General features: G+C 53.4%; 2 protein-coding genes across 4 annotated transcripts in view; one reads left to right on the forward strand and one right to left on the reverse strand.

Annotated features, from left to right (window-relative positions):
- Positions 1-5,787: 5,787 nt before the first annotated feature.
- Positions 5,788-24,613, reverse strand: INSRR (insulin receptor related receptor). The gene is made up of 22 exons (XM_007535528.3): positions 24,061-24,613; positions 19,759-20,310; positions 18,083-18,386; positions 17,852-17,994; positions 17,341-17,485; positions 16,367-16,581; positions 16,049-16,175; positions 13,206-13,444; positions 12,607-12,774; positions 12,304-12,499; positions 11,627-11,668; positions 11,330-11,550; positions 11,000-11,136; positions 10,434-10,596; positions 10,146-10,251; positions 9,557-9,609; positions 9,135-9,364; positions 8,287-8,397; positions 8,009-8,168; positions 7,664-7,793; positions 7,422-7,556; positions 5,788-6,576 (listed from the first exon to the last, which is right to left on the reverse strand). The coding sequence occupies exons 1-22, from the start codon at positions 24,149-24,151 to the stop codon at positions 6,312-6,314; spliced, it is 3,933 nt and encodes a 1,310-aa protein (XP_007535590.2). The 5' UTR covers positions 24,152-24,613; the 3' UTR covers positions 5,788-6,311.
- Positions 12,549-25,589, forward strand: part of NTRK1 (neurotrophic receptor tyrosine kinase 1) — a 33,016-nt gene continuing 19,975 nt past the window's right edge. Inside the window, exons 1-2 of one of the 3 annotated variants that reach the window (XM_060201639.1) lie at positions 12,549-12,677; positions 16,914-17,011. In XM_060201639.1, the coding sequence (XP_060057622.1) occupies positions 16,953-17,011 (59 nt within the window). In that variant the 5' untranslated portion in view covers positions 12,549-12,677; positions 16,914-16,952. Of the gene's footprint in view, positions 12,678-16,081; positions 16,192-16,370; positions 16,510-16,913; positions 17,012-25,589 lie in introns of those variants that run through there. The other 2 variants (XM_060201640.1, XM_060201641.1) reach the window with 2 other exon arrangements.

The raw sequence follows: 25,589 nt of genomic DNA on the forward strand, positions 1-25,589 counted from the left end.
TTTTAATTTAATTTCTTTTATATGATAAGACAGAGAGGGATGTGGAGAGGTAGAGAGATAGAAAAGGAGACATCTGTAACATTGCTTCACTGCTGGTGAAGTTTCCCCTTCTGCAGCTAGGGATCAGGGGCTCTCACCTGCATCCTTGTGCACGGTAATATGTGTGCTCAACTGGGTATGCCACTGCCTGGTCCCATGTCTTCTCTCTTAAAGATGTGTTATGGGGGCCAGGCTGTGGCACACCTGGTTAAGCATATACTATAGTGCTCAAGGACCTGGGTTCAAGACCCTGGTCTCTATCTGCAGGGGGAAAACTTCACGAGTGATGAAGCACTCTCTCCCTATTTCCCGCTCCCCTCTCAATTTCTTTCTGTCTCTATCCAATAATAAATAAATAATAAAAAAATTAAAAATAACATAAAATCATTAAAAACTACAGATGTATGTGTATGTGTTTATGAGAGAAAGAGAGTGAAGAGGAGGAATCAGAGCATTACCTTGGCATCTGCAGTGCCAGGAACTGAACTCAGGACCTCATACTTGCAAGTTTGTAGCTCTACCCACTATGCCACCTCCCAGGCTGCCGTCTCTCCTTTTCTGGAAGAATCCCTCTTCATAGTTTCAGAACCCACTTCTGATGTTTTGTCTCTTGGCTCGCATTCCTCTTTCCTCCTTCCTCCTGCACTTCTGACCTCCCCCTCCTGTCTAACCCTGCACAGGTGCCAGCAGCACAACCTTCCAGGCTGGGAGCCCAAGTGGACCTCTGCCCATCCCCCAGAGGATGTGATCCCTCCTCTGGAGATGACCCAACAGAGAGTCTCCTTAGTGCTGATCCAAGTGGAGAGGGGTGAAGATCAAAGGGACTGTGGGTGGGGATGGGTTAGAGGGATGGGGGTGTCCCCAGAGATTTCACTGCATGTGTGGAGCTTCTGGTTGCCTACTTCACTGTATCTCTGCCTCTGTCTCCACACTGTTTCTCCTCACCTCCCTCACTCACACCCTCCAGCACCCATCCTTTTAAGTCTTCTTTCTGCCTGGCTTCTGAGAGCTGAAGTCACTAGCACTGGGGTGAGGAGAAGGGGAGCAGAGAGGTGGAAAGAACCATCTCATGCCCCTAAACAAGTGGTCTTTTTGTTGTTGTTGTAAGGGTTCAACATCTTTCTTTCTTTTCTTTTCTTTTTTTTTACCAGAGCGCTGCTCAGCTCTGGTTTATGATGGTGCAGGGGATTGAACCTGGGACTCTGGAGCCTCAGGCATGAGAGTTTGTTTGCTTAACCATTATGCTATCTACCCCTGCCCTTCTTCTCCTTCTCCTCCTTCTTCTTTTAAGAAAAATATTGTCCCAGGTTTTGGCACCAAAAAAAAAATTTTTTTTTTTTTTAGGAGCCACACCTGGGTGAACACACACACTACAGTAATTACAGTACTTAAGGACAGGTTCCAACTCCCATTCCCTGTCTGCAAAAGGAAAGCTTCATTAGCGGCAAAGCAGTGCTGCACATAACTCTTTTCTCCCTCCCTATCTCCATTCCCTTTTCAATTTCTCTCGGTCTCTATCAAAAATGCATAAAAAATATTTTAGTATATGTACTGCCAAAGTGAGCACTAAAAATATTTTTAAAAAGAAAAAATTAGACTTGTTTATTTATTTCTGAGAGGGAGGAAGAGGAAGAGGAGGAGAGAGAACCAGAGCTTCACTTTGACACATGCAATGCCAGGGATCAAACTCAGGACCTCATGCTTGAGAATCTAACATTTATCCTGGGATGCCTCCTTTCTGTCCACTTCAGGGTCCCAGGGGCCAAAACTGTTCAGATGCTCAGCCTTCCAGAAGCAAATGAGGGGTCTGCCACACTGCATCACCCTGGACAGGGGCCCCTTTTTCTGGTCTTAGAAAAGGATAAGGTAGCCCCACACTAGGGGATCCCAGATATCTGGGCCAAACCCCCCTCCCCTCCCCACATCTACATGAATATCTCCCCTGAGGCACTTGGGATTCTTGGCACCTATCCTCTTGGAGACTTAATTTTTTTTTTTAATATTTATTTATTTCCTTTTGTTGCCCTTGTTGTCTTGGGGACTTTTGCTGCCACTGGGCATCAAGGTTGGTTTCACTCATCACTGCCTCCGCCTTAGCCCCCTCTGCTCTCAGTCTTGATTTGATGCATGCTCAGTGTCAACTCATCCTCCGCAGGGATGAACCTGTCACCACCACAGCACCTACCAGCAGTGTCCCTTTAAGGTGAGTGGCCCCGAGGTGTGGCTACAAGGTGCAGGGGTTCCAGCAGGGCCAGAAGTTTGCCCGCTGGCTCCAAAGGATGGAAGGGGTGCCTTCTCCTTGCACCCCAGGGGCTGGTGTTACTGCCTGCAGCTGGGAGGAGGAAGGCTTTTATTTTGGGGTGCTGCTGAGTACTGACGTCTCCCTTGTCCTCAGCATCCAGAAGACTGGAATGGAATGCAAAACACCACCTTCACATCACTGGGCCCATTTTCACATCACTGGTGACCATGGTGTCACTCCCAGGGCTGTCCTCCAATGGGGCAGCTAAGACCTGTCATCCTACCACCCACCTGGAAGGAGCCCTGTGTTTGGGGGATGAGCCAAGAGCAGGTGTGGGGTCCCCACACCCTCATCTTCCTCACTCACGGAGGCAGACAGGAACCGCTGGGGCTCGGCCTTCTACTCTATCACCGGAGCCTCAGGGAAATGTGCTCTGTGCACTCCAGTTTTTCCTGCCTCTGCTGAGGCCTGACTCAGTGCACAGCTTGCACAAGCCACCCCCCCATTCCATCCCTGCCCAGTAACACCTCTGAGCCTCCCTCTGAAGAGGCCTTCCTACTCCACAAAGGCATCCTTGGTCTTAGACTCCAAGGGAGTGGGACATGAAGTCATAACTTTTGGTACATGTTTTGTCCCAGCCCAGGTCTTGTCAGAAGAACACAGGGACAGTCCCAAGGGGGTATCTGACAAGCCTGCAATTCTTTATGCTGGTCCATCTTCATCCCTCCTCTTTCTCCTCATAGCCAGCTAGCTAAAGCTTATTTATCTTGTTGTGGCTGTTCTTTCTGAATCTGGGGAGGGGGGAAACTGAGAAGGTTATTTCTTTTCTTTAATATTTTTATTTTAAAATTATTATTGGATATATCCAGAAAAAATGAGAAAAGAGATAGAGTAGGAAAAAGAGAGACAAAAAAAAAAAAAAAAGAGAGAGAGAGACCTGCAGCACCACTCGTGAAGCTTTTCCCCCTGTAGGAGCTTAAATCTGAGTCCTTGCACACTATGTGTGCACTTGGTCTGGTGCACTACCATCCATCCCCAGTGCTTTCCTTTTTTTTGTGCACCTCCAGGGTTATCACTTGGACTCAGTGCCTGCACTACAAATCCACTGCTCCTGGAGGCTATTTTTTCCCATTTTGTTGCCCTTGTTGTTGTTATTGTTGCCCTTGGTGTTGGATAGGACAGAGAGAAATCGAGAGAGGATGGGAAGACAGAGAGGGGGAGAGAAAGATAGACACCTGTAGACCTATTTCACCGCTTGTGAAGCGACTCCCCTGCAAGTGGGGAGCTGGAGGCTTGAACTGCAATCCTTGTGCTGGTCCTTGCACTCTGCGCCATGTGTGTTTAACCTACTGCGCTACTGGGCAGCCCTGTTTTCATATATATGTTTGGGGAGACATCTCAGCAGCTGAGCACAGGACTTGCATGCATGAGATCCCAGGTTCCCAGGTTACATATCCAGCACCACAGATGCCAGAGCTAAGCAGTTCTCCACTCAGTCTCCTAAAAGTAATTAATTTGTTTATTTTGCCACCAAGGTTATTGCTGGGGCTCAGTGCCTGCATAACTCCACCATCCGCAGGAAGCATTTTGTTATTTCCTCCAAGATAGTGATAGAGAGGAAGAGGGAGACACAGAGAAAAGAGACACTGCAGCACTTCTCCACCGCTTATGAAGCCCCCCCCCCACCTATGCAGGTGCTCCCATGTGGTGGCTTGGGATTCAAACCCAGGTCCTTGCACATGGTAAAAAAAAAAAAAAAAAGTACACTTTACTGTGTGAGCTTCTTATTGCCCCCCAAATGGTTTATTTATGTGTTAATCTCATTATGCACACACACACACACACACACACACACACACACACACACACACACACACACAGAATGGAAGAGAACCAGAGCATCACACCAACATCCTCAGTGTTGGAGACTGAACACAGGGCCTCACACCTGCAAGTCCTGTGCTCTACTGCCAAGCCACACCCCACCGCTGTCCTCTGGCCCGGAATAATTTCAGCAGTGTTTTGAGAGGATGAAGGTCTCAGACTCTAGCTAGTGTGTGGAGTCTACTGCCTTCTTCCCACCCAGAGGAGGAGGACAACTCCCCTGACTCTTTCCTCCCTAAGCTGTGCTTCTGCCAGTGACCATTAGGGGTCACTGTTGCCCTGGCCACAGCAGGCAGACTCTGCAGGGAAGGGGTGCAGCCTGGCAGGTGGTCCTTGCTGCCTGTGGATGATCTGTGATTGCAGATGAGGGGGCCTATCACAGATGCATGCCTGCTCCCTTCAGGTCCTGCTTTAGGATGTGTTTTTCTGGGACAGCTGCTGCTGGAGTGAGCAAGTGTGCTTCAAAGCACATGTCTCCACCCTCAGGAGGAAGCTTCACAATTTGTGAAGCATGCTACAGGTGTCTTTCTCTCTTCCTTTCCATCTCCCCCTTCCCTCTCAATCTCTCTGTTCTATCAGATAAAAGGAAAAGAGAGAGAGTGAGAGAGAGAGAGAGAGAGAGAGAGAGAGAAAAGGAAAGAAAGCAAGGTTGTCAGGAGCAGGATTTGTTGTGCAGTCATAGTCCCAGCAATAACTGTGGTGACAATAAAAAAGAAAAGAAACAAAGAAAAAGAACAAAGGAAAGAAAAGGAAAGAAGGAAGGTTGAGAAAAATTGCAAAAGTTCCCAGGCCCTGTGTGTGTGGCAGCATTGGAGCAAATGCCCTGAGAACGTTTCTAGAAATCCTTGAGTGGGGGAGTTGGGCGGTAGCGCAGCGGGTTGAGCATACATGGTGTGAAGTGCAAGGACCGGTGTAAGTATCCAGGTTCGAGCCCCTGGCTCCCCACCTGCAGGGGAGTCGCTTCACAGGCCGTGAGTCTGTCTTTCTCTCCCCCTCTCTCTTCCCCTCCTCTCTCCATTTCTCTCTGTCCTATTCAAGATGATGGCATCAACACAACAATAATAACTACAACAATAAAACAAGGGCAACAAAAGGGAATAAATAAATATTTTTAAAAAATCCTTGAGTGATGCTGAGCCCTTCTGGCTGCCACCAGAGCCTTAAAGTCACCCTTCTACAACACCCCCCCCCCAAGTGTAGGAAGTGTAGGACACACATGCTCTGATGTGTGTCCCTGCCTGGGTGGGGGCCTCGGAGACTTCCAGCTCTGACAGGCAATGCTATCAGGGTCTTCTCCTGCCATCATCCTGTCCCCTTAAAGTCTGTCTGTACAGTGACACCACAGGAAGTGTCTGTGGTGTGGAAGTAGAGGGGGACAGTGGGAGGCCAGGCACAAAGCCCCCAGGCTGGGCTCACCCACTGCTGACCACCAAGCACTGGCCTCACTGCCATGGCAACCTCAGTGGTCTGGCCCTCATGGATGCTATATCTGACAATAGTGTCTTTATCCCTCATCACCCGCCTAGGGGTCACCACCTCGGGTCCCTGAGGAGGGAGGGAGGAAGTCCACCCAGTGTCAACGCTATGTAGATGGAGAGATAATGGGCTGCCCGGGACCTGGGTACGAATAGACTCGGTCATTTATTGTGCCTTCCCCTGAGAGGCAGGCTGAGCAGGAAGTAAGGCTCTTAAGCCTTAATCATTGGAGGGGAGGGGCAGAGACTGGGGCAGGGGTGGAAGGGCTGTCTGAACCACAGGACACCCCTGGAGGATTAGGAAGAGGAGCACCAAGCGTGGGGTCCCTGGGCACAGGGAAGGTGGGGAAAAGGTGAGGCTGGGGCTCCAGGCAGGCTGGACATTCCTCTCAGCCCAGCCCCCGGTTATCTCCATGTGCACAGGGCAGTGGCGAGAGTGGACACCTGTCCCCAGCATGGATGGGAAGGGGTCCAGGCCCAGTTCCAGTGGCTCATATGACTTAAGTGTGGGGGTGCTGCAGGTATCCCCCCCAGCAGGCTCTCTGACGCTAGTCCATCTGATCTGGGCCCTTAACCTCCTTGTGGGGACTCAGACTCCCTGTGCTGCTCTCTGCCTGCCTTCTCCAGTTTCAGCCCCTTGCACCTCCCCTGCCCCCACCCTACGGGAGGATTCAGCTAGGGATGAGGGTACCCTCAGTGTCCTGCACCCCCATTGGGGGGCTGTTGTTTGAGGAAGTCAACTTTGGGGATGGGGGGGTGTCGAGCTCAGCGTCAGAGGGCGGCAGGGAGGCTGGGCCACCCTGGCACTCTGGACTGTAGTAGAAGGAGAGGAGGCGGAAGGAGGGCCGAAGTTCCTCCTTGATGCTGTCCAGGATGTGAGTGAAGGTGGGCCTCAGGCGGGGGTTCTGCTGCCAGCAGCGGCTCATCAACTCCTGCCTGGGGGGAAGGGAGAGTGCTGTCAGAGGGGTCCTGGTACCCCAGTTCTAGGTCTGCCTCCTGCATTTTGAGGGCCAGGTGACTTCAGAATTTTTTAAGATAGAGAGAGGCAAGGGGGCCAGGTGGTGGCACACCTGGTTGAGCACACATTACAGTGTGCAAGGACCCAGGTTCAAGCCCCTGTTTCCCCACCTGCAGGGGGAAAGCTTTTCAAGTGGAGAGGCAGGACTGCAGGTGTTTTCCTGTCTCTCTCCCTCTCTATCATCCCCTTCCCTCTCAATTTCTGGCTGTCTTTATCTAATAAATAAAGATAATAATAATAAATTTGGGGGCAGAGGCAGATAGCATAATGGTTATGCAAACAGACTCCCATGCCTGAGGCTCCAAAGTCCCAGGTTCAATCCCCTGCACCACCATAAACCAGAGCTGAGCAGTGCTCTGGTAAAAAAATAAAAAAATAAAAAATAGAGAGGCAAAGAGGTGGGGGTATATAGTACAATGGCTATGCAATGAGACACTTGTGCCTGAGGCTCTGAAGTCCCAGGTTCAATTCCCCACACCACCATAAGCCAGAGTTGATCAGTGCTCTGCTTAAAAAAAAAAAAAAAAAAAAAAGCAGAGAGAGGGCACCAAAGCTTCCTTCCTCCTATGCTATGGGGGCACTAGGCTTGAAGTAGGTCCACACATGGCAAAGAAATGCATTATCCCAGCAGTGGGCTTCAGAACGTTTGGACTGTAGTGAAAACTAAAACTAAAAGTTTCAGAAAAGAGAACCGGAATCACAGGGTCAGGGGCAGGTGTGTAGACCCAGTAGGGAAAGATGGCAGGGGGAGGGGCGTACTCACAGCAGCAGGGGACAGCTCTTTAGCTCCTGCAGGACACCCCCGTCCACGACAAACTTGAGCACCTGCTCGTTGGACAGGCCCTGGTAGGGCTGCTCGGCCAGGGTGGCGATCTCCCACAGCACCACACCGAAGGACCTGGAGGAGGCAAGGAGGCCCTGAGCTGGGGCCTCCCCTACATCCCACCAGAGCCCACTGCCTCATCCAGGCCTCCCCTGCACCCCTTCCAGAGCCCCCTGTCCCACCAGACATCCGAGTGGGTGGTGAAGATCCCGTCTTTCAGGGACTCGGGGGCCATCCAGCGCACAGGAAGCAGCCCCTTCCCACCCTTGCGGTAGTAGTCTGTTTCGTACACGTCTCGCGTCATTCCGAAGTCTGTGGGGTGAGCGTGGGTGGGGTGAGGGGCCCCAAGAGTGCCACCCCCAAGTTTCCAAGAGTCCTGGAGAGCAAAGCTTGCTGGGGTCAGGCAGTAACCCAGCTAGATCCTTTTGGGGTGTGGGGCAGGGAGACTGAGAGCCAGAGCAGGGCAGCCATGGTGGGGGATCCTCAGACTGCCCTCCTCCTCCCCCCAGGTTCCCCTCCTCCCGTACCGCCAATCTTGACTGTGAAGTCCTGGGACACCATGCAGTTTCGGGCCGCCAGGTCTCGGTGCACGAACTTATTGGCTGCTAGGTAAGCCATGCCGTCGGCAATTTCACCAGCCATCTGGATCATGTCCCCCAGTGCTGGCCGAGGGAGTCCCAAGTTGTTCTAAAACCAAGAGGGGGGCCAGAGGAACCTGAAGGCTGCACTCCCACCTCAGTTCTGTCCCCACCCCAAATCTTCTCCAGCTCCCCAGCTTCTTGGTCCAGGGCCTCCTGGATCCCACCTCTGCTTCGGGTCGCAGAGATCGAAGGTGGCTCTTGAGGTCCCCATGTGTCATCAACTCCATGATGACCAGAGTGGGCTGGCCCTGGGACACCACGCCTAGGAGACGCACCTGGGGAGATCAAAGGGCCTGGCTGCAGGTCACCTGGGTCTTTGACCCTCCTCCTGGTCAGGACTCTGAGCTGCTGTGCCCACACCACCACCTAGGTATCACCCCCAGCCCTCATCTTGATCTAATTGTGGTGCTGGCCTTAGCCCAAGATATTAGCCATACCCCACGACATCCCTTTTTTTAACTTCATAATTGCCTCAGCTATCAACATTGACCCTAAACACAATGGATTTCAGCTCCTGCCCTGATCCTACCATGACCTTGTTTTCTTTTCTTTTCTTTTTTTCCAGACCACTGCTCAGCTTTGGTTTATGGTGGTGCTGGAGATTAAACCTGGGACCTTTGGTGCTTCAGGCATGAGAGTCTATTTGCATAAACACTATGTTATCTCCCCAGCCCATTATTATGACCCCGTTCTTCCTCTATCCCTAACAACCCTAACAGTGTCCTATTTACTCCACTGGTGTCTTTTTTTTTTTTCTTTGCCACCAGGACTTCACTGGTGCTCCTATGTCCTATGTCCTATGTTGGGTGGCCTTGAACCTTGGGTCCTCAGGCATGGTAAAGTGTGTGCTCTACTGTGCAAGCTGTCTCCTGCCCTTTCCCTCCCAATTAGTATCCTAATTACAGCCCCACCCTGGCCTTGCTGGTGCCCTGACTTCAGCTCTGGTGCCCTCCCTTACAGGCGATAGCTCTCTCCCTTTACCATGCCCCGATGATGCCCCCACCCCTCTCACCACATGGTGGCACTTGAATGCCTTCATGACAGAAGCTTCCTTGAGGAACTCGATGCGCTCCCGTGGGCTGGCCAGCTCATTCACCGTCTTCAAGGCCACCGGTGTGGACTTGTCTCTGGCCTCGAGGCCCTGTGCCAGCCCCTCATACACCATCCCGAAGGAGCCCTGGCCCAGCTCTCGAAGGATGGAGATCTGCTCTCGGGGTACTTCCCACTCGTCTGGGATATACACTGAGGAGTGGCACACAAGGTACCACAAGGTGGTACACCTCTTCCACAAGGTGCCACAAGGTGCCACACCTCTTCCACTTCCCTCCTCCTGAGGGCCTGGGGCCCAGACTGCCTTCTTGTAGAAGGCTCCCAGGAAGTCTGCCCCTGCCTCTCCTCCCACCCATCTCCCTTTCCCACCAGCCCCAGACCTACTGTCAGAAGCACTGAAGTACTCTGGGTTCACAGAAGTGTATAGGGTGCCATTTCTGCAACAGGAGGTGTATGTGTGTGGGGTCAGGTTAGGAAGGTCTTGGGGAAGGATAGAGCAGTGTCAGAAGACAAGGGAGGGTGGCATTTGTAGGAGGGGAATTCCCAACCATGCTCCGAGTCCTCATGGGTGTGACCCAACAGGTGGGGCACAGAACAGCCAGGATTAAGGGACTCTTATCTCCTCCCCTAGTCCTCAGCTCTCAGCTATCCCAGGTCCTGCCCTCATATCCCTCTACATTCTGCTCCAGTGAGGTGGGATGTCTAGAATTACTTCCTGCATCCTCAGGCTAAGACTGGCCAACAATTTTGGGATTCCCAGGCCAGGGTTTCCCAGAATGAGGGGCTTTTGCTGCTAACGTCAGGAAAGTCCCAGATTAGCAGACTGTATAGATCATCCCAACTTAAAGACATGTCCTGTCAACACTGGGCAAGGGGAAGTGGTCCTGCTGTCTCAACCTCTAAGCCACCTGCCCCAAACATGATGAGGGCCCACAGAGAGGAAGGGCTCAGGGGCTAGTGAGACTGGTGTTACCTCTTCTTGCCATAGAAGAACCCGAGGGCAGCGAGAATGATGATCAGCATGAGTCCCACTGGGGTGACGGTGAGCAGGACATGCAACCCCCCAGAGTCTTCTTCCTCTGCAGTCAGAGAGTGGGGTCAAAAGTGGAGAAATGGAGGGCAGAGGACACATCTCATGTTATGACAGATGAGAATGGGGGAGGAGTGGGGTAGAAAGGCCTATAGTTTCCAGGGTGGGAGATGTGACGCGGGCTCAGGAGGGCTGCCTGGGATCCTGGGTGGAGACCCAGGCTCTGAGTACCTGGGCCAGGGATGTAGAAAGCAACACCATCCGTCCAAGAGCCGTTGCCAGCCAATGAAGTTGCCCGGACTTTGGCAGAGTAGTTTCCAGGGGGCAGCAGTGCCAGGTGGACACCCCCAAACTTGGCGTATCGTAGGCGGGACACGCATAGCACTGTGGCCTCCTGAGGGACACAGAACAGCTGGTTGAAAGGAGCACGCAGGGAGTCGGGTGTTAGCGCAGCGGGTTAAGCGCACTTGGCCAAAGCGCAAGGACTGGCGGAAGGATACCAGTTTGAGCCCCTGCTCCCCATCTGCAGGGGAGTCGCTTCACAAGCGGTGAAGCAGGTCTACAGGTGCCTATCTTTCTCTCCCCCTCTCTGTCGTCCCCTCCTGTGTCCATTTCTCTTTGTCCTATCCAACAACGACGACATCAAGGATAACAGCAATAATTACAACAATAAAACAACAAGGGCAACAAAAGGGAATAAATAAATAAATAAATATAAAAATTTTTTAAAAAGCAAGGATCACGCAGTAACAAACAGGAGTGGGAGTGGGGTAGGGGGTCCTGTGATGTGTACCTACCTCTCCCAAGCGGCGGTACTTAATTTCATACTTAAGGATGAGTCCATTGGGGTCTGGTGGTTCAAGCCAGCGCAGGAGGACACTGCTCTTGCTGGCTGCCTCCCAGGAGACCTTGCCTGGGATGCCATCAGCTTCTCCTGTGGAGGAAGACACGGAGTAGCAGGACATGAGTTTGTCCTCTACCCACGTTCAAACCCAAGGGGATTGAAGTGCGAGGTGTAAGGATATTCTGGGGCTTGAGGGACTGGTGTGGCAAGCTTAGTGAGTGTCTGACTAACGGAGGTCAAACTCCTTTGAGTTTATGGTGCTTGTAGGGAGTGGGTCACTTACGGTGGGGCATGGTGCGTGCAAAGACGAAGGTGGCAGCGCTGCAGCCCACAGTGTGTGCTGCGTGGTTGCAGGCGTGGATGTCAATGCGGTACTCCGTGAAGTGGCGTAAGCCACTCAGTACCGCTCGCTCCCGGGGCACTTTGTCCTCTTGGATCTCAAAATCCGAGCTATTCCCCGCAAGCCTGAGGGCCCCAGCGGCCCTGCGGTGTCGCTCCCAGTCCCTGGAGAAGGCCTGAGTATGAGCGCTGGCTTCGCCCCAGGAGCCACACCCCTCAATCCTGATGCCGGCCCCCTCACCTTTGAGGGCTCTTGTTGATGGACGTCACCTTCCAAGGGGACCTAGGGAGGCCAAGGAAGGTCATTAAGCCTAACCGTAAGGGACCCCAGTGTCCTCTGCAGCTGCACATAGCCTCCATTCACACCCTACCTGCCTCCCAGCCTCGGTCCACAACCCAGACCTGCCCACCAGACCCTCCCACAGTCCTGACCCGGCTTGCAACGCCCCGCCCCCAGACCAGGCAGTCCTGGGTCCCGCCACCAGATGCGCCTATAAACCAGGCCCCGCCCACGAACCCCACCCAAGGCCATCACTGACCCCGTCCATCAGACTCTCTCACAAACCAGCACCCGCCCCACCAACCCCCTCTCCTGCCTGACTCCCTCGGGCCTACTAGACCCTCCCACAAAATGAGGACCCTCCTAAAAAATAGACCCCGCCCACAAGCCCCCATCTTCCCTTTAGACCCTCCTCCAGTCTGCAGACACTCCCATAAAGCAAGCCCCAACCACACGATCGCGCACATCAGACCCGGCCCCATTCACAAACTAGGTCCCGCCCACAAAAGTCCACCTTTGGCTCCTGGCCCTGCCCACCATCCCCACCCAAGAAACACCTTATCCCCTAAACTCTGGCTCCACTCATAAGTCCCACCCGACCCCTCCCGCCAGCCCCGCCCGCTCCGCCCAGCCCCCACTTGGGGATGGTGATGGCGTTGTGCAGGAAGTTTTCAAACTTCTTTTGGAACGAGGCCTCCTGCGCTTCCAGCGGTGGCAAGGCCTGCCCAGGAGATGGATGCTGGCAAGGGCAGCAGCCGGGCTCCATCTCGTCTTCTAATTCCGTGTCTTCGCGGTCGAACCGGGGGTCCTTGTTGCTGGTGGGCAGCCGCAAGCCTGAAGCCGTGGGGCGCGAAGCAGTCAGCTGGGCAGCGCCAGACCCGGACCCAGGCCCTGCCCCTGCCCCAGGCCCCGTCCAAGCCTCTAGCCCTGCTGCTGCGCACCCCGGTGGCAGTAATCATTGAGGTAGAGGTCGCCGTCCTCCGCCAGGCGCTGCCACAACACCAGGTAGTAGGTGAGGTTCCCGTTGCGCTGCGTGGGTGGTTTCCAGCGCACCAGCAGATGCGAGGAGGAGTTGGACGTGGAGATGACGTCCTGGGGCACGGTGGGCGCTGGGGGTGCGGGTAGGGTACCACTGAGGGGCTGTGTCTCGCCCATTCATCTATCTGGCAATGGATCCCTCTCTGACTCCTGGGGGTGCTCCTAAGGTACTCCTTTCCTCTCCTCCATGCAGAGCAGTATCCCCTGACTTTCTTGGAGCTAAACTCCGCCCTCTCTTTCCTGGAACTCAGCATTTTGTCCTTGTCTTATCCTCCTCAGAAGCCTTGAGTTGTCACAGTCACCACCCCCCCCACACACACACACACACCCTAACACACCTAGACAATCCTATTCTTTCTAGGACATACTGGCTTCCAGTTCGTCTGGGCAGGTGTTCAGTGCCCCAGCTTCTCTATTTGTGGTCCCTGGGAGTCCCCCCCCCCCCACTTTCTCATTAAGATCCAGTAGCTGACTCCCACATCCTCTTAAGGCTGTGACTCACCGGCTGGCAGGGTTCGGAGGTAGACAATAGGGCTCTGGGCTCCCTGGTGGGGGCTGTCCTCAGCAGTGGTCAGTGTGATGGCCCGCACAAACACTGCATACTGTGTCCAGGGCTTGAGAGGGGCTAGGGTGACCCCTGGCTCCTGAGTGCGGCTTAGGGGCAGCTCCACATCCAGCAGGTTCCAGCTCTGGGTTCCACAGGCGTCTGGACCTATGTGCTCCGTGGCATTCTGGAATGGACTGAACCCACCACCCCCATGCCAGGAGCTAATGAGTACCTCAGCTCTACCTGCAGGCTCTGGTGTCCCCTCTCCAAATCAAGCCAGACCATCACTGTCATTTTTCTTGCAGTATTGTCTGAGGGCAGAGTCATGAAGCTAGCCAACTGTTAGACACTCTCCACCCTGGGCCCTGTGATATGTGTTGCCAGCCAAGTCTGTGATGAAATACCTCTTCATCCATTAGCATGGAGTATTGAGCTTCAATCTCAGTGTGTGTTCAAAAATCTTGCAGTGTATAAATAAGACCAGAAGATGGATAAGAAAGAGTTTCCTTTCCTAGGGGCAGTAAGTAATGATATTATTCTACCCTCCACCAACCGGATTGCTTGAAACTAGAAACAGGCGCAGCCCAGGAGGTGGTGCAGTGAATACAGCACTGGACTCTTAAGAATGTGGTCCCAAGCTCCATCCCTGGCATCACATGTGCCAGAGTAATGCTCTGGCTCTCTCTCTCTCTCCTCTCTCATCTTAAAAAAAAAAAAAAAAGAAAGAAAGAAAGAAGAAAAAGAGGAAGTAGAGCAGTGAATGTGAAATTTGGATGAAAGTGGATTCACTTTCTTCTCAAGATATATATATATATATATATATATATATATATATATATATATATATATGAAAGTGTGTGGTGTGTGTCTGTGTGTGTGTGTGTAGAGAAAGAGGTCAATGAACAGTTGCATCACTCATGATACTGGTTTGTCTTTATGTGGTGCCAGGGGTTGAACCCAGGGTCTCATGTTTATGAAGCATGAGCAGTACAAATCCTCTTCACCTTGGCTAAAGAATGAACTTCAGAAACCTATGAGCTTCCCAGGATATAAGTAATATAAGTGATTTTTGTGCCTATGTGTTCCTCCCACCGCCCCCCCCAAGGAAAGAGTTCCTAACTTTTTATCAGTTTCTAAAAAAAAAAAAAATCATCATAAATGGCCAAGACTCACTGCCACAGGGCAATTAACTGGGGTCAGAGGAGATTACCTGGCTGCTTGGAGGACAGAGCAGAGACAGGACCTGGGAACATCACACTGACTTCAGAGGGTAAAAGAAGGATTGGCCTTGGAGAAGCCATTTCTGACAAGCAATCAGAGCATCACACTGATGTTTAGGACTTGTCTTTCTTTGCAGGAGAACAAAGGCAGAATTTACGCTGAGCCTGACATATTTGGGGGGAGGTCAAAGAGGGTGGGAGAGCAGGGAATTGGGCCTCAGCTGGAAGTGTAGGAGTGTTCAGGAGGAGGCTGAATGGGTGCTGTGGAGCAGGGACCATGTGGGCATGCCACACTCAGTGGGTGGGTTCAGAGCTGACCTTAAGACAGGCTGCACAATGTATATCTGTGAGGAAGCATAGCCCCAGTCATAGTGCATTGCAGTAATGGGCACAGAGCTTCCCATAGAACCTCTGAGATACATTGCCCTGTAGGCCCTGGGGAAGTCGTATGCAGGTGTGCAGATTATGACCCTCACAGACCAGGGTGCTGTTTCCATTGCAGTTCATAGCATCATCTGGGGGCCTGCTAGATATGCAGAGTTATGGACCACCCAGGTTCAACTGAACCAACATTAGTGGGGGGGGGTTAGGAATATGTATCATAAATACTGCTGAAGATCTACCATGAGATCTAGAAGATCTTAGGTCATGTGAGCAGGTCTCCCACCACTGACTTCCTTCTCTCTCTTCCTCAAGGCTAGGCTCAGTGCCAGTGGGCCAGTGGGCTGCTGGGGCCTCTCAGTTCCCTTTTTATTTTATTTTTCATTCTTTAAAAAGAATAAAGAGAGATTTACTTATTTACTTATGAGACAGAAACAGAGCATCACTCTGGCATAAGTGATGCTGCGGATTGGATTCAGGACTTCATGTTGCTTGCAAGTCCAGCACTCTGCCTGTTGCATCACCTCCCCAGCAACAGACTTCTCAATTTTTTTCATTCCTGAGCATGTTTTTGGGGAAGCCTTTCCTAGGGGCTAACCCTCTTGCTAGCTACCATCACTGTGTTCTCTCCAAAGTCCCTGCTCCCTCCCATTCTCAGACTTTAATTAAATGCTGGCAAAGCTTTGCCTAAAATTGGACAAATTAGTGGGTGCTTCCTAAACCGCCACTGGGGCAGGAGAGTGTGGTCTGCACAGAATATTAGCATAGTGGATTGAAATCTAATTACAGGAGCCTTCCCAGCACGGTGCCTCTATAGGACTCCTAGTCCTGCTCTCCAGCTCACTTGGTGGGGTGAAACTAAGGCGCAGAGATGAAAATTTGGTGAGAGACCAGACATGGGCCATACGGAGGGAGGCATTATCTGGCTTCCTGACTCTACAGATTGTGGAGTTCTGCCTTCACTTGCTTATAGTCATTTGCAAATTGGCCAAGTCAGACTGTGGCCTGGAAGCACCGGTTTCCACCAGGCTCTGGCCCCGCCCATACGCTGGATCCTACCCCATTGGTCGCGGTCACGCCCCCTCCCACACTCCTGCGCTAGGCCTAACCAGATCTGATCCCGCCCCTCAATCCTGACTACGCCACGCCCACATGTCCTGCTCCGCCCCTCGCGCCTTGACCTCGCCCCTCACTCACGACTCCTTGTAGTACACGATGAAGCTGAGTAGGTCGCGAGCCTCCAGCGGCTCGTAGCGCTCCCAGCGCAGCAAGATGCGGTCGGCCTCGGTCACATTGGACACGAAGCGCAGGGTGCGAGTCTGGCCTGTGCGGAGTGAGAGGTGCACACCAGCTCTCCACCCTGCACTCACCTCACTTCGCCTCCCTTGCCCACAGCACCCCACCCCTCCCGCCTCCTGCGAAGGGAGCAGTTAACTGCCCCCGGGACACCCCGCTCCTCCCCGCGGACGCTGGCCTGCAGTGTCTGCGGGTGTGGCATGCTTGCCGGGGCCTCACAGGCGGCGCGGTCTCCGTTGGTGCGCGGGTTGATCTCCGCCTTGTTCTGTCGACCCCGTGTGCCCGTCACCTCCTCCAGTCGATAGATGTGCTCCAAGCACAGGCGCGGGTTGAAGGCGAAGTAGATCTTGCCCACAGGAATTGTGAGTCCAGCAGCCACCCAGGACCCCAGCTGCTGCAGGTTTTGGTTGTCCAGCACGTACAGAGTGTAGTTCCTGGAGGAGGCCAGGGAACAGGGCTCTGCATGGGAGATGGGGACTAGGGACGGGGAAGGGAGAGCCTGAGGGGGTCCCGAGGAGGGGATGTGGCAGCTTAGGGACACCCAGAACTCAGGGGCATTGCCTTCCTCCTCCCCCCATCTCACATCACTTGAGCCCCTGCTATGTGCCAGGCTCTGCTGGCTTTGGGGACAGGGAGGAGTGGCATTCAGCCTGGGATTATGCCACACCAACACTGGAGGACAGGCACCCCAGCGGTACATGGCAATATGCCAGGAGACAAAAGCAACCACTGGGCTGGCTGACAATCTCATATCCCTTGTTTCTAGGAAAACCTCGGCTACACCGTGGCACACCCAGACTGGCAGATGGTGGGAATGGCTTTCAAACCCAAGAAGTCTTGCTCTGCAGCTGAAAGGATCAGATGGTAACCATTATACCTAGCCCACTTAGAGCTGTGTGTAACTATAATTTATATACCACACATATACAGTGTGTCTGAGGCACTGCTTTCCATGCTTTCTATGTGACACCTTAGACAATAATCCTAACATTCCCAACACACAAGTGCTGTTAAGTCAGTACTGTAGAGGAAAAACTGAGAAGCAGAGAAATTAAGCAACTTAACCAGGGACATGTGGCTAGTAAGTAGCAGAGCTGGTTCCAGAGTCCATTCTTTTCACAGCTGTTTTAGGAGTTTGGGGGCAGGGAGTATGATAGAGGTAACTGATCAGAAACCTGTTTCTGACTCCTTACCCATCCACCATGGCATCCCCCCGGATTAATTTGAGGTTCTTGAAAAAGCCCAGGGACACGAGGGCAAAGGAATGCTTGATTTTCAGGAAGCCAGTGATAGTCTCGACCAGCCCCAGGCTGTGCTGCAGCTCCAGCTCCAGGTTGTCTGAGGTTGGGAAGAGGGGGTTGCGGGTGGAGGGTGGCTAAAGGGATGGATTCACAGGGCAAGGAACTGAATGACCCCTTCCCGACCCCCCAGCACTTGGACCAGTGGGTCATGGAAAGTGGGTTTTTTTTATCTGTGTCCTTGGTGTAGCCTGGATGGGAGGGAGTGACCGGAGAGGAAAGTAGTGGCTGGGATGTGATGAAACCAGAGGAAGTGGGTGACCATGACAAGAGGTGTGGGTTGGATAATGGGTGTGGTCGTGATGAGAGGTATGAACAAACAGGGGTGCGGTGGGGGTGGGTTGGAGGACATGTTCCTGAGGGTGTTGGCTGGGAGGAAAGGCATGGCCCCCAGGGAGGTACTTACATCCCTGGCGAAGGTTAAGAATGAGGCTCCCCTCTACGTGGGTGCAGCCTACCAGATCTTGTGCTGCCTGGATGGAGTCAATGGTCTTGGTGCCCACCTTGCACTCTTTGGGGCACAGCCCCTCACATTTGTGGCAGAATATGCTAGCAGGGGTAAGCAAAGGGTGAGGCATGAGACTCGGAACAGCTCTCCTCAGCATCCACAGGGTGCCCCTACCTGTACTGAACTTACCTGCTGCTATTACGGGTGAAACCTGGAGGGCACTGGGCCAGGCAGCTTCCCTGGTGGATGCCAAAGGTGGAGGCTCGGCCTGGTACAGAACGCAGGCTGGCACAGTGCTCTGCAGTGACGCAGCGCCAGGATTCATGTTGGTAGGTGCCGGGAGGGCAGGCCCCAAGGCAGCTGCCCTGGAAGTACAGGTGGCGGCAGGCGATGCAGGCCCGGGGGTCTTCAGGCCGACTGCAACCGCCGAGACATTCTGTGTGGCAGCACTCACCCCTGGCTGTGCAGGCCAGCCCATGAGGACAGGGGCACACTGTGGGCAGAGTTCTGTGTGAGGCTCTTTATGCCTCCCCAGACCTGCCCCATGCGTTACTGAGGTAGCACTTCTGGGATGCACCCAGCTTCCTCCAATTTACATGACACAAGACCCTTGAGAACAAGGACCCCCCCACTAGTTCTCCACCTGTCACAGTGCCTAGTCAGGTGTCAGAACTCAGGACAAAGAAGTGACCTTGTCTATCAGGGCTGCTGTTGTCCTATCTGTGCCCAGTGCTCATATAGTTACTAGGCCTGGCATCATGTAAACCAGCAACCTCTCTCCACGTAGGCACAGTGTATGGGCTTGCTGGGGGGGGGGGGGGGTGCACCACTGATGACTTCAGCCCTGCCCTGGGCTCTCTACTCTGGGCAGGAGGCAAACCCAAACTGCAAAGAGAGGGTTCAGAACCGGGGTCTATTGGGCTGGGAACCTGGCACAGTAGCGGCTGGGTGTCTGCTGGAGTGATGACTGTGTGTGTATGGGGGGTCAATTGGGGTATGTTGACAGTGTACACAGGAGAGGCTGTGCAGCAGCTGTGTTTACAGCCAACAGCAAGGACTGGGGCACTGTGGCCCATGGCTACAGCAGGGATCAGGTTACTCTTCTGTCCTGAGGTGCTGACCTCTGGGAGCTGTGCAGAGAGAGCTTCAGGCTGGGTGGGGGACACAGTCTGCTCCCAGCCTCCCAAAGGCGTTCCTCTCCTCTGTGACTTCCATTTCCTCCTCCTCCTCCCAGGCTTCCTCATGTTACTCCCCATCTCCCCACTCCCTCTTTCTGTTTCTTCTCCAGGCACCTTACTTCTGAAAGATGATCCTACTTCACTCATCTGCCTCCACCTCTCTGTCCTTTCTCCATCGCACACCTCCCAGCCTCCTCATTATGGGACTACCTGTCTGTGCTGGGTCACTTGTCTTGTAACCAGTGTCACCAGGAGCCCAGCATGCTGCCCTGACCTAGTTTGAAGTTCTTGGCTCCAAATGGCCCCACGACCATTTTACAGGTGAGGCACAGAGAGGCTAAACAAACCTAGTCAGTAAGGAAGAGTTGACATTTGAACCCAGCCACCTGGCTTTGAACTTCACCACTGCCCCATACTGCCTCTAGGTTTGCTGCCTTGTACCCACTCAGGCCTACCCTTGCCCCCTGTGTTCACCTTGTACTTATCCCTTACTGTCTCCAAGACTACCCAATGCTGGCTCAAGCTACAGGTCACTTCTGAGTCCCAGTTTCTTCAGCAAAACAGGAATGTGACCGTCTCTGTCTTAGCAGGATGAATGAGGAGCAGGGTTGTGGCTGGCCAACACCATCTCGTGCCACCCTCCACCATCTGCCCTTGCCCTCTCGGGCCTGTCTGGGCAGTACCCACCTCTCTGGCAGTGGCTGGAGGTCCAGCACCGATAGTCAGTGCGCCCACCAAAGGTGGTCCTGGCACAAGGCTCTCCGGCAGCACCCAGCATGCCAGGGCACACATCGGCACACTCCTCGCCTAGCTTGTTGCCCACGATGTGGTTGGCACCAGGTGAAGGCTGCAGCAGGCCCCAGTCGATGGTGGAAAGGTGGCAGAGCTCCTGGTTCTTCTCCACTCGAACAGCCCCCCGCAGCACAGCCCCCAGCACCGGCAGTCCCAAGTCACGCAGGTGTGGCATCTCAAAGATGACCAGCGCATAGCCCAGGAAGAGGCGGGCACCGCGGATGATGGCCAGGTTGGGAAAAAGGTCACGCAGGCTCTCCAGGCCATAGACCCTGAAGAGCAGCAGGTAGTCGGTGACCTGGGTGAGGCGTGGGAAGCTGAGGCCTCGGAAGTCCTCCCCAGTGGCGGTGAACATGAGCAGGATCTGCAGGTGGCCCTCCACCACGCTGCAGTTCTCCAGACGCCGCAGCTCTGTTACCTCAGAGCGGATATCCAGGCTGGGGCACACTGTGGACACAAGTGGTCTGCTGTGGTCAGCACTGCTGGGGCCAGGCACTCTCCATAGCCCAGTGGCTCTGAAGGAGGGGGACACTGAGTGGGAACCTGGTTCTGCTTTACACATTGGGCCTCTTCTGTCTGGACTCCATCTGTATCTGGAAAGGACTCTTCTAGATGTGCTAAGGCCAGCAGAAGTGAGTCCTGGCCTTCCTCTCCCCACTCCTCCAAATACCTACTTCCCTTTCCAGTGGATCACAGTTTCATCCTTGTAGTCAGGCACTGAGTCTACAATTATTTCTTTCTTTCTTTTTCTAAATTTTCTTTTCTTTTTAAGCTTTTTAAATTATTTATTTATTTATTATTAGAGACAGGGAAAAATGAGAGGGGAGAAGGAGATAGAGGGAAAGAGAGAGACACCTGCAACACTGCTTCACTGTTTGTGAAGCTTTTCCCCTGCAGGTAGGGACCAGGGGCTTTTGAACCTGGGTCCTTACACGCTGCAATGTGTGTGCTTAATCAGGCGCACCACTTCCTTATGCCAGTCCTTGCGCTTTGTGCCACCTGCGCTTAACCCGCTGCACTACCGCCTGACTCCCTATTTATTTTTTCTCTTCATCTCTTACTCACTTTTACATAATATCCAGAATCCAACTGCTTGTCACTTTGATTGCTTGCTCAAACTTACAACTTCCCTAGTGGTCCTCCTCCTCCTCCTGATGTTGTCTCCACAGTGGTCTAGTGGCCACAAGCTGGTTCACATTCCCCCACTGCTCAAAACTGCCCAGTGGCCCTCATGATTTTAGTGTAAAGCCCAAAGTCCTCTCCACCACCTCTAAGGCTTCTCTGATTTCAAATTTTCCCCACCCCCTTCAGCCACTCTGACCTTATTGCCGTGCTTCAACAAACCAGTAAGATTTTGATTTGGAGTCTTCACACCTTCTGTTCCCTCTGGCTGGCACACTTTCCCCCCTAAATAGCACCTTCATCATCTTTAAGTCTGCTCAAAGGTCTCCTCAATAAGCCTTCTCTGATCATCATATCTAAAACAGCAACACTACTTGCCTCTCCTTGTCACTTAATTTTTCCTGCATAATCCTTAATGATTGGCTAATATATTATTTTTTCATTCATTCTTTTTATTTTTCCTAAAAGGGCAGGAGACTGTGTGCTGCCCATTGCTGTACTTCTGGTGCCTAGCATAAAACTGGTATGTAATAAATCTCTGAAGAATGAATGAATAGATTCCGTGAGTGGAGGGGCAGCGTTCTCAGCTCCACACACTCTGCTTCTCTCCCAGCCCTAAGGGACCAGCAATGGTCTGCTCTCAGAGGGACAGTCCATGACTCCCTACTGCCAAATACCTAAGTCCTTCAGTCTGACATTCTGGGGCTACTGACCCACTGGTCCCCATTAACATGTCCAAACTCAGGAGGGTTATTTAGCCTGGAAGCATCCTCACCTCTTGCCCTGAAGGTCTTGGGCTACCCTCCATTATTGTCCCTTGAACACATGGAGTATCATCTCAACAGTAAGGTCTATATTCTCTGTCACCCTCCCTAAGTGGACTTTCCTGAGGGTGTGGCCCTGGCTAGTCAGCTCTGCACCATCCCACCTCATGGTCCCCAGGTCAGGGCTGGGAACAGTGGGTACTCAGAGACCATGGGCTGAATTCATGGCACTTGAATTCATGGGTTCCTGAGCCCACCCCTCCCTTGAGAACTGGGTATTTCTAGCTGCTTCAGACCCAGGGGCCCAGCCCTGTCCTCAAGCACCCCCACCCCTCAATGGACTAGGTCCCTGGTCCCTGTCCTCCCCAGGTTTAAGGGTACCTTCCATAGATCCCAATCTGGATTCTTCAGTGTGACACTGAGGACCTGCTAACCTCTCAGCTGCTACTTCCTCCCTCCCTTGGAACCTTTCTGCAACTTGACACCACAAAGAAAATGGACCAGCCCCAAAGGTTGGGAGGGGTGGGCAGGAAAGCTGACTGCCTGGGGGCTTCACACCTTCTCTTTGTTGTCATTAGTGGTCCAGGCTTGGCTCTGCCCATCAACTAACTGTGTGTGTGTGTGTGTGTGTGTGTGTGTGTGTGTGAGAGAGAGAGAGAGAGAGTGTGTGTGTGTGTGTGTGTGTGTGAGCACCACAGGGTCATGCACAGAGAGGGAGAGAATGAGACAACACTTGTAGGCCCTCCAGGCGCAGGCCAATCAGGCTTTGCAAGGCAGATGGGGGGTTCTCTTCAGCGCCCACATGCCACTTCCCATAATGCCCTGCCTCTCTAGGGCTCCCCTGATGGGAGTCATTTGGAAAAACAAATCCAGCGACCTTCACAGATTAACCCCTTCCTGCCCCCATCAGGGCCTATCTCCATTGGGGCTGTGCTGGGAAACAGCACCTGGGTCCTGACCAAGCACAGCCCTCAGTTCAGGACATGCTCCTGGCCTGACAACCACACTCAGCGCTGGCATCTGCAAGCAAGGGAGGAGGCAGTGCCTTGTGGGCAGAGCCTCTATGACAGTCACCCTTTGTTACCCCCTGCCTCAAGCTGTTCACATCACTCATCTGTCTGAAGGCAGCCTTAAAAGGAGGGGGGCAACTCTTTCCACCTCATCTTGTTCCCACCTGCCCCCAAACACTCATGAGTTTCACTTAGTCTATCTCTTTTTTCCATTTATTTCTTTTCTTTTCTTTTTTTAATGAAAAATTTTAAAAATATTTATTTATTTCCTTTTATTGTCCTGGTTGTTTTATTGCTGTAGTTATTATTGCTATTGTTATTGATGTTGTTGTTGTTGGATAGGACAGAGAGAAATGGAGAGAGGAGGGGAAGACAGAGAGAGGGAGAGAAAGACACCTGAAGACCTGCTTCACTGCCTGTGAAGCGACCCCCTTGCAGGTGGGGAGTGGGGACTCAAACTGTGATCCTTTTGCCAGTCCTTGCACTTTGTGTCACCTGTGCCTAACCCACTGTGCTACCGGCCGACTCCCAACATTTCCCTTTCTTATTTTAATTTTCTTTTTTTTTACTCATTTGAAATCTTTAATTTTCTTATTTTATTTTTTATAGGACAGAGAAATTAAGAGAAGAAGTAGAGATAGAGGAGAGATACATCTACAGCCCGGCATCAATGCTCTTGAAACTTTCACCTTGCAGGTGAGGACCAGGGACTTGAACCCTGATCCTTGTGCATGGTAATGTGTGCACTCAACTAAGTGTGCCATTGTCTGACCCCCAGTTAGTCTAACTCTATTGGCTCTGCCTGGCCCCTTGCAAATTCTATACAATGGGGAGTGTTGAGCATGGGGCTCCAATAAATACAGCCCCTCCCCTAGTAGCTGGACCCTGAGAGTGAGGGTCATGGGGCAGGGCCCTCTCAACCCTCTGAGCCTGTTTCCTGTCTGTACAAAGGGTTCAGGTACTTTATATAGGGTCACCACCCCATCACTGTCCCCTTCCCATTCATTCAGGAGCCTCAAAACTTCCCTCCCCAGTTATGGTTCTCATTCAGACTGTCCCGGCATGGAAAGTTCACTGGTGGAAGTGGAGGGTACCCTCTTATCCTTCTGTTCCAAGCCCACCCCCACCACCACCACCACTCGAGAGAAAGCTAGCTGCTCCTGGTGACTGGCAGTCCTCAGATCCCTGCAGTCAGTCAGCAGGTGGCAGGTGTGTGGCCTGGTTGGACTGGGACAGGAATGGGGTTTCAGGAGACAGGGTAGAGGGATGGAGAGATGGGGGTAGGGAGCAGGGTCACTCACCCTCCAATGTGTCCAGGCCAGGTCCCAGGAAGTGAAGAATCAAGAGCAGCCACAGACTGGGCACTGCCATTGCTGCAGCCCTGCCTGGCATCCAGCGCTGGTTTCTTTCCAGATGAGGGAGAGAAGGGCCTGACAGGTCCCTGGGGGCTCAGAGGTGTGGAGAAGAAGAGTGGATAGACTCACAGGGAATCCCATACAGAGAAGGCAGGAGACAAAAAAGGAAGTGGAGCTACAGGGACACAGGGACACCAGGGACAGCAGAGGGAGAGAGGCAGCTGGGGACAAAGACACAGAGAGTGCAGCATTGGGGAAGCCTTTGGAGAAAGTCTCCCAAGTGCAGGGCAGGAGGCTGGCTAGGACCCCAGGCACAGCAAAAAGGGGCCAGGGGCGATGGTCGTGGTGGTGAGTAGGGAGGGAAGCTGAAGGGGTCCCCGCAGCCCTTGGCGCGCACCCTCCCAGACCTCAGGGCTTGGTCCGCAGCACCCAGCACCGGCTGGCGGAGCTGGCAGTGGAGCCTGGGGCTCCCGCTGCTTGCGCCCAGCTCTTGCCCTCCCCGCCCCTGAACCCCAGGGATTGGTTTGCTGGGACCTCCTGGGTTTCCCCTCCCCTCCCGCCAAGTCAAAATATTTAGCCTGACAACTGAGGGGGCGCAGGTGTGTTGGGGAAATAAGGCTGAAATACTGGGAACTGAGGTGGGAGGCCAGAGAGCTGAGCGCCCCCCTCCCCAGCCCCAAAGCGGCTGCGGAGGGTCTTCTGGCTCCCGGTTCTCTCCCAAGCGGGGCTGCGTGGCCGAGGTGGAGTCTACACAAGATGGTTGTACCTTCTGTCAAGGGTTGCCTTGACACCTTGGGATGTCATTCCTCACAGCCACCCCAGGACACGACCAGATCTTCCCCTAGCCTGAAGCTCTGTCCCTGCCCAGACCCTGGGTTTGGGACCAGTCTCTCCTCACAAGAAGAGCAGTTACCCTGAGATTCTCAGATTCAGGGTGCCTCGTCTGTCCCCCTTTCCTGTCCGGGGGAGTTGTGTTCTGGGTCCTGTCGGAAAAGAACGTTTTCGACAGCGCTTGCTCCGCCTGCTCCCTGGGCCTGAAGGCTCTGTCTCTCCAGGAGAAACTTCTCAGGCACCCCTCTCTCTCCCCAGCACCCCGGCTCTTGCAGTGACAAAGGTGCTCAGGGCGGGAGGGGGAGGGCCCTGCCGAGGATCTTTGGACAGCAGGCCTTTCCGGGTGCGCTGCTCCCTACTCCCCGCGGGTCCCAGCTCCACCCGCGGGCGGCTCCTGCCTGCGTCCGAAGAGCTAAGAGAAGATCTATTAATTTCTCAGCGAAGAAATCGATGCTCTCGTCAGAACGCCGATCGATGCCAGCCCAGCCCAACATGGCCCTCCCCGACCGGGTCCAGCGCTGACCGGCTGGCGGGGGTTGGATGCGGGGGTCCCCAGGCAGCGCCCCCGCCAACCTCCCCGGGGCTCCGCTCACACCTCTGCGCGCGAGCTTCGGGCGCCACCCTGCGGCCGCTTCTGGAAACTG

The sequence above is a fragment of the Erinaceus europaeus genome, chromosome 11, assembly GCF_950295315.1.
Source record: "Erinaceus europaeus chromosome 11, mEriEur2.1, whole genome shotgun sequence".
Taxonomy (NCBI): Eukaryota; Metazoa; Chordata; class Mammalia; order Eulipotyphla; family Erinaceidae; genus Erinaceus; species Erinaceus europaeus.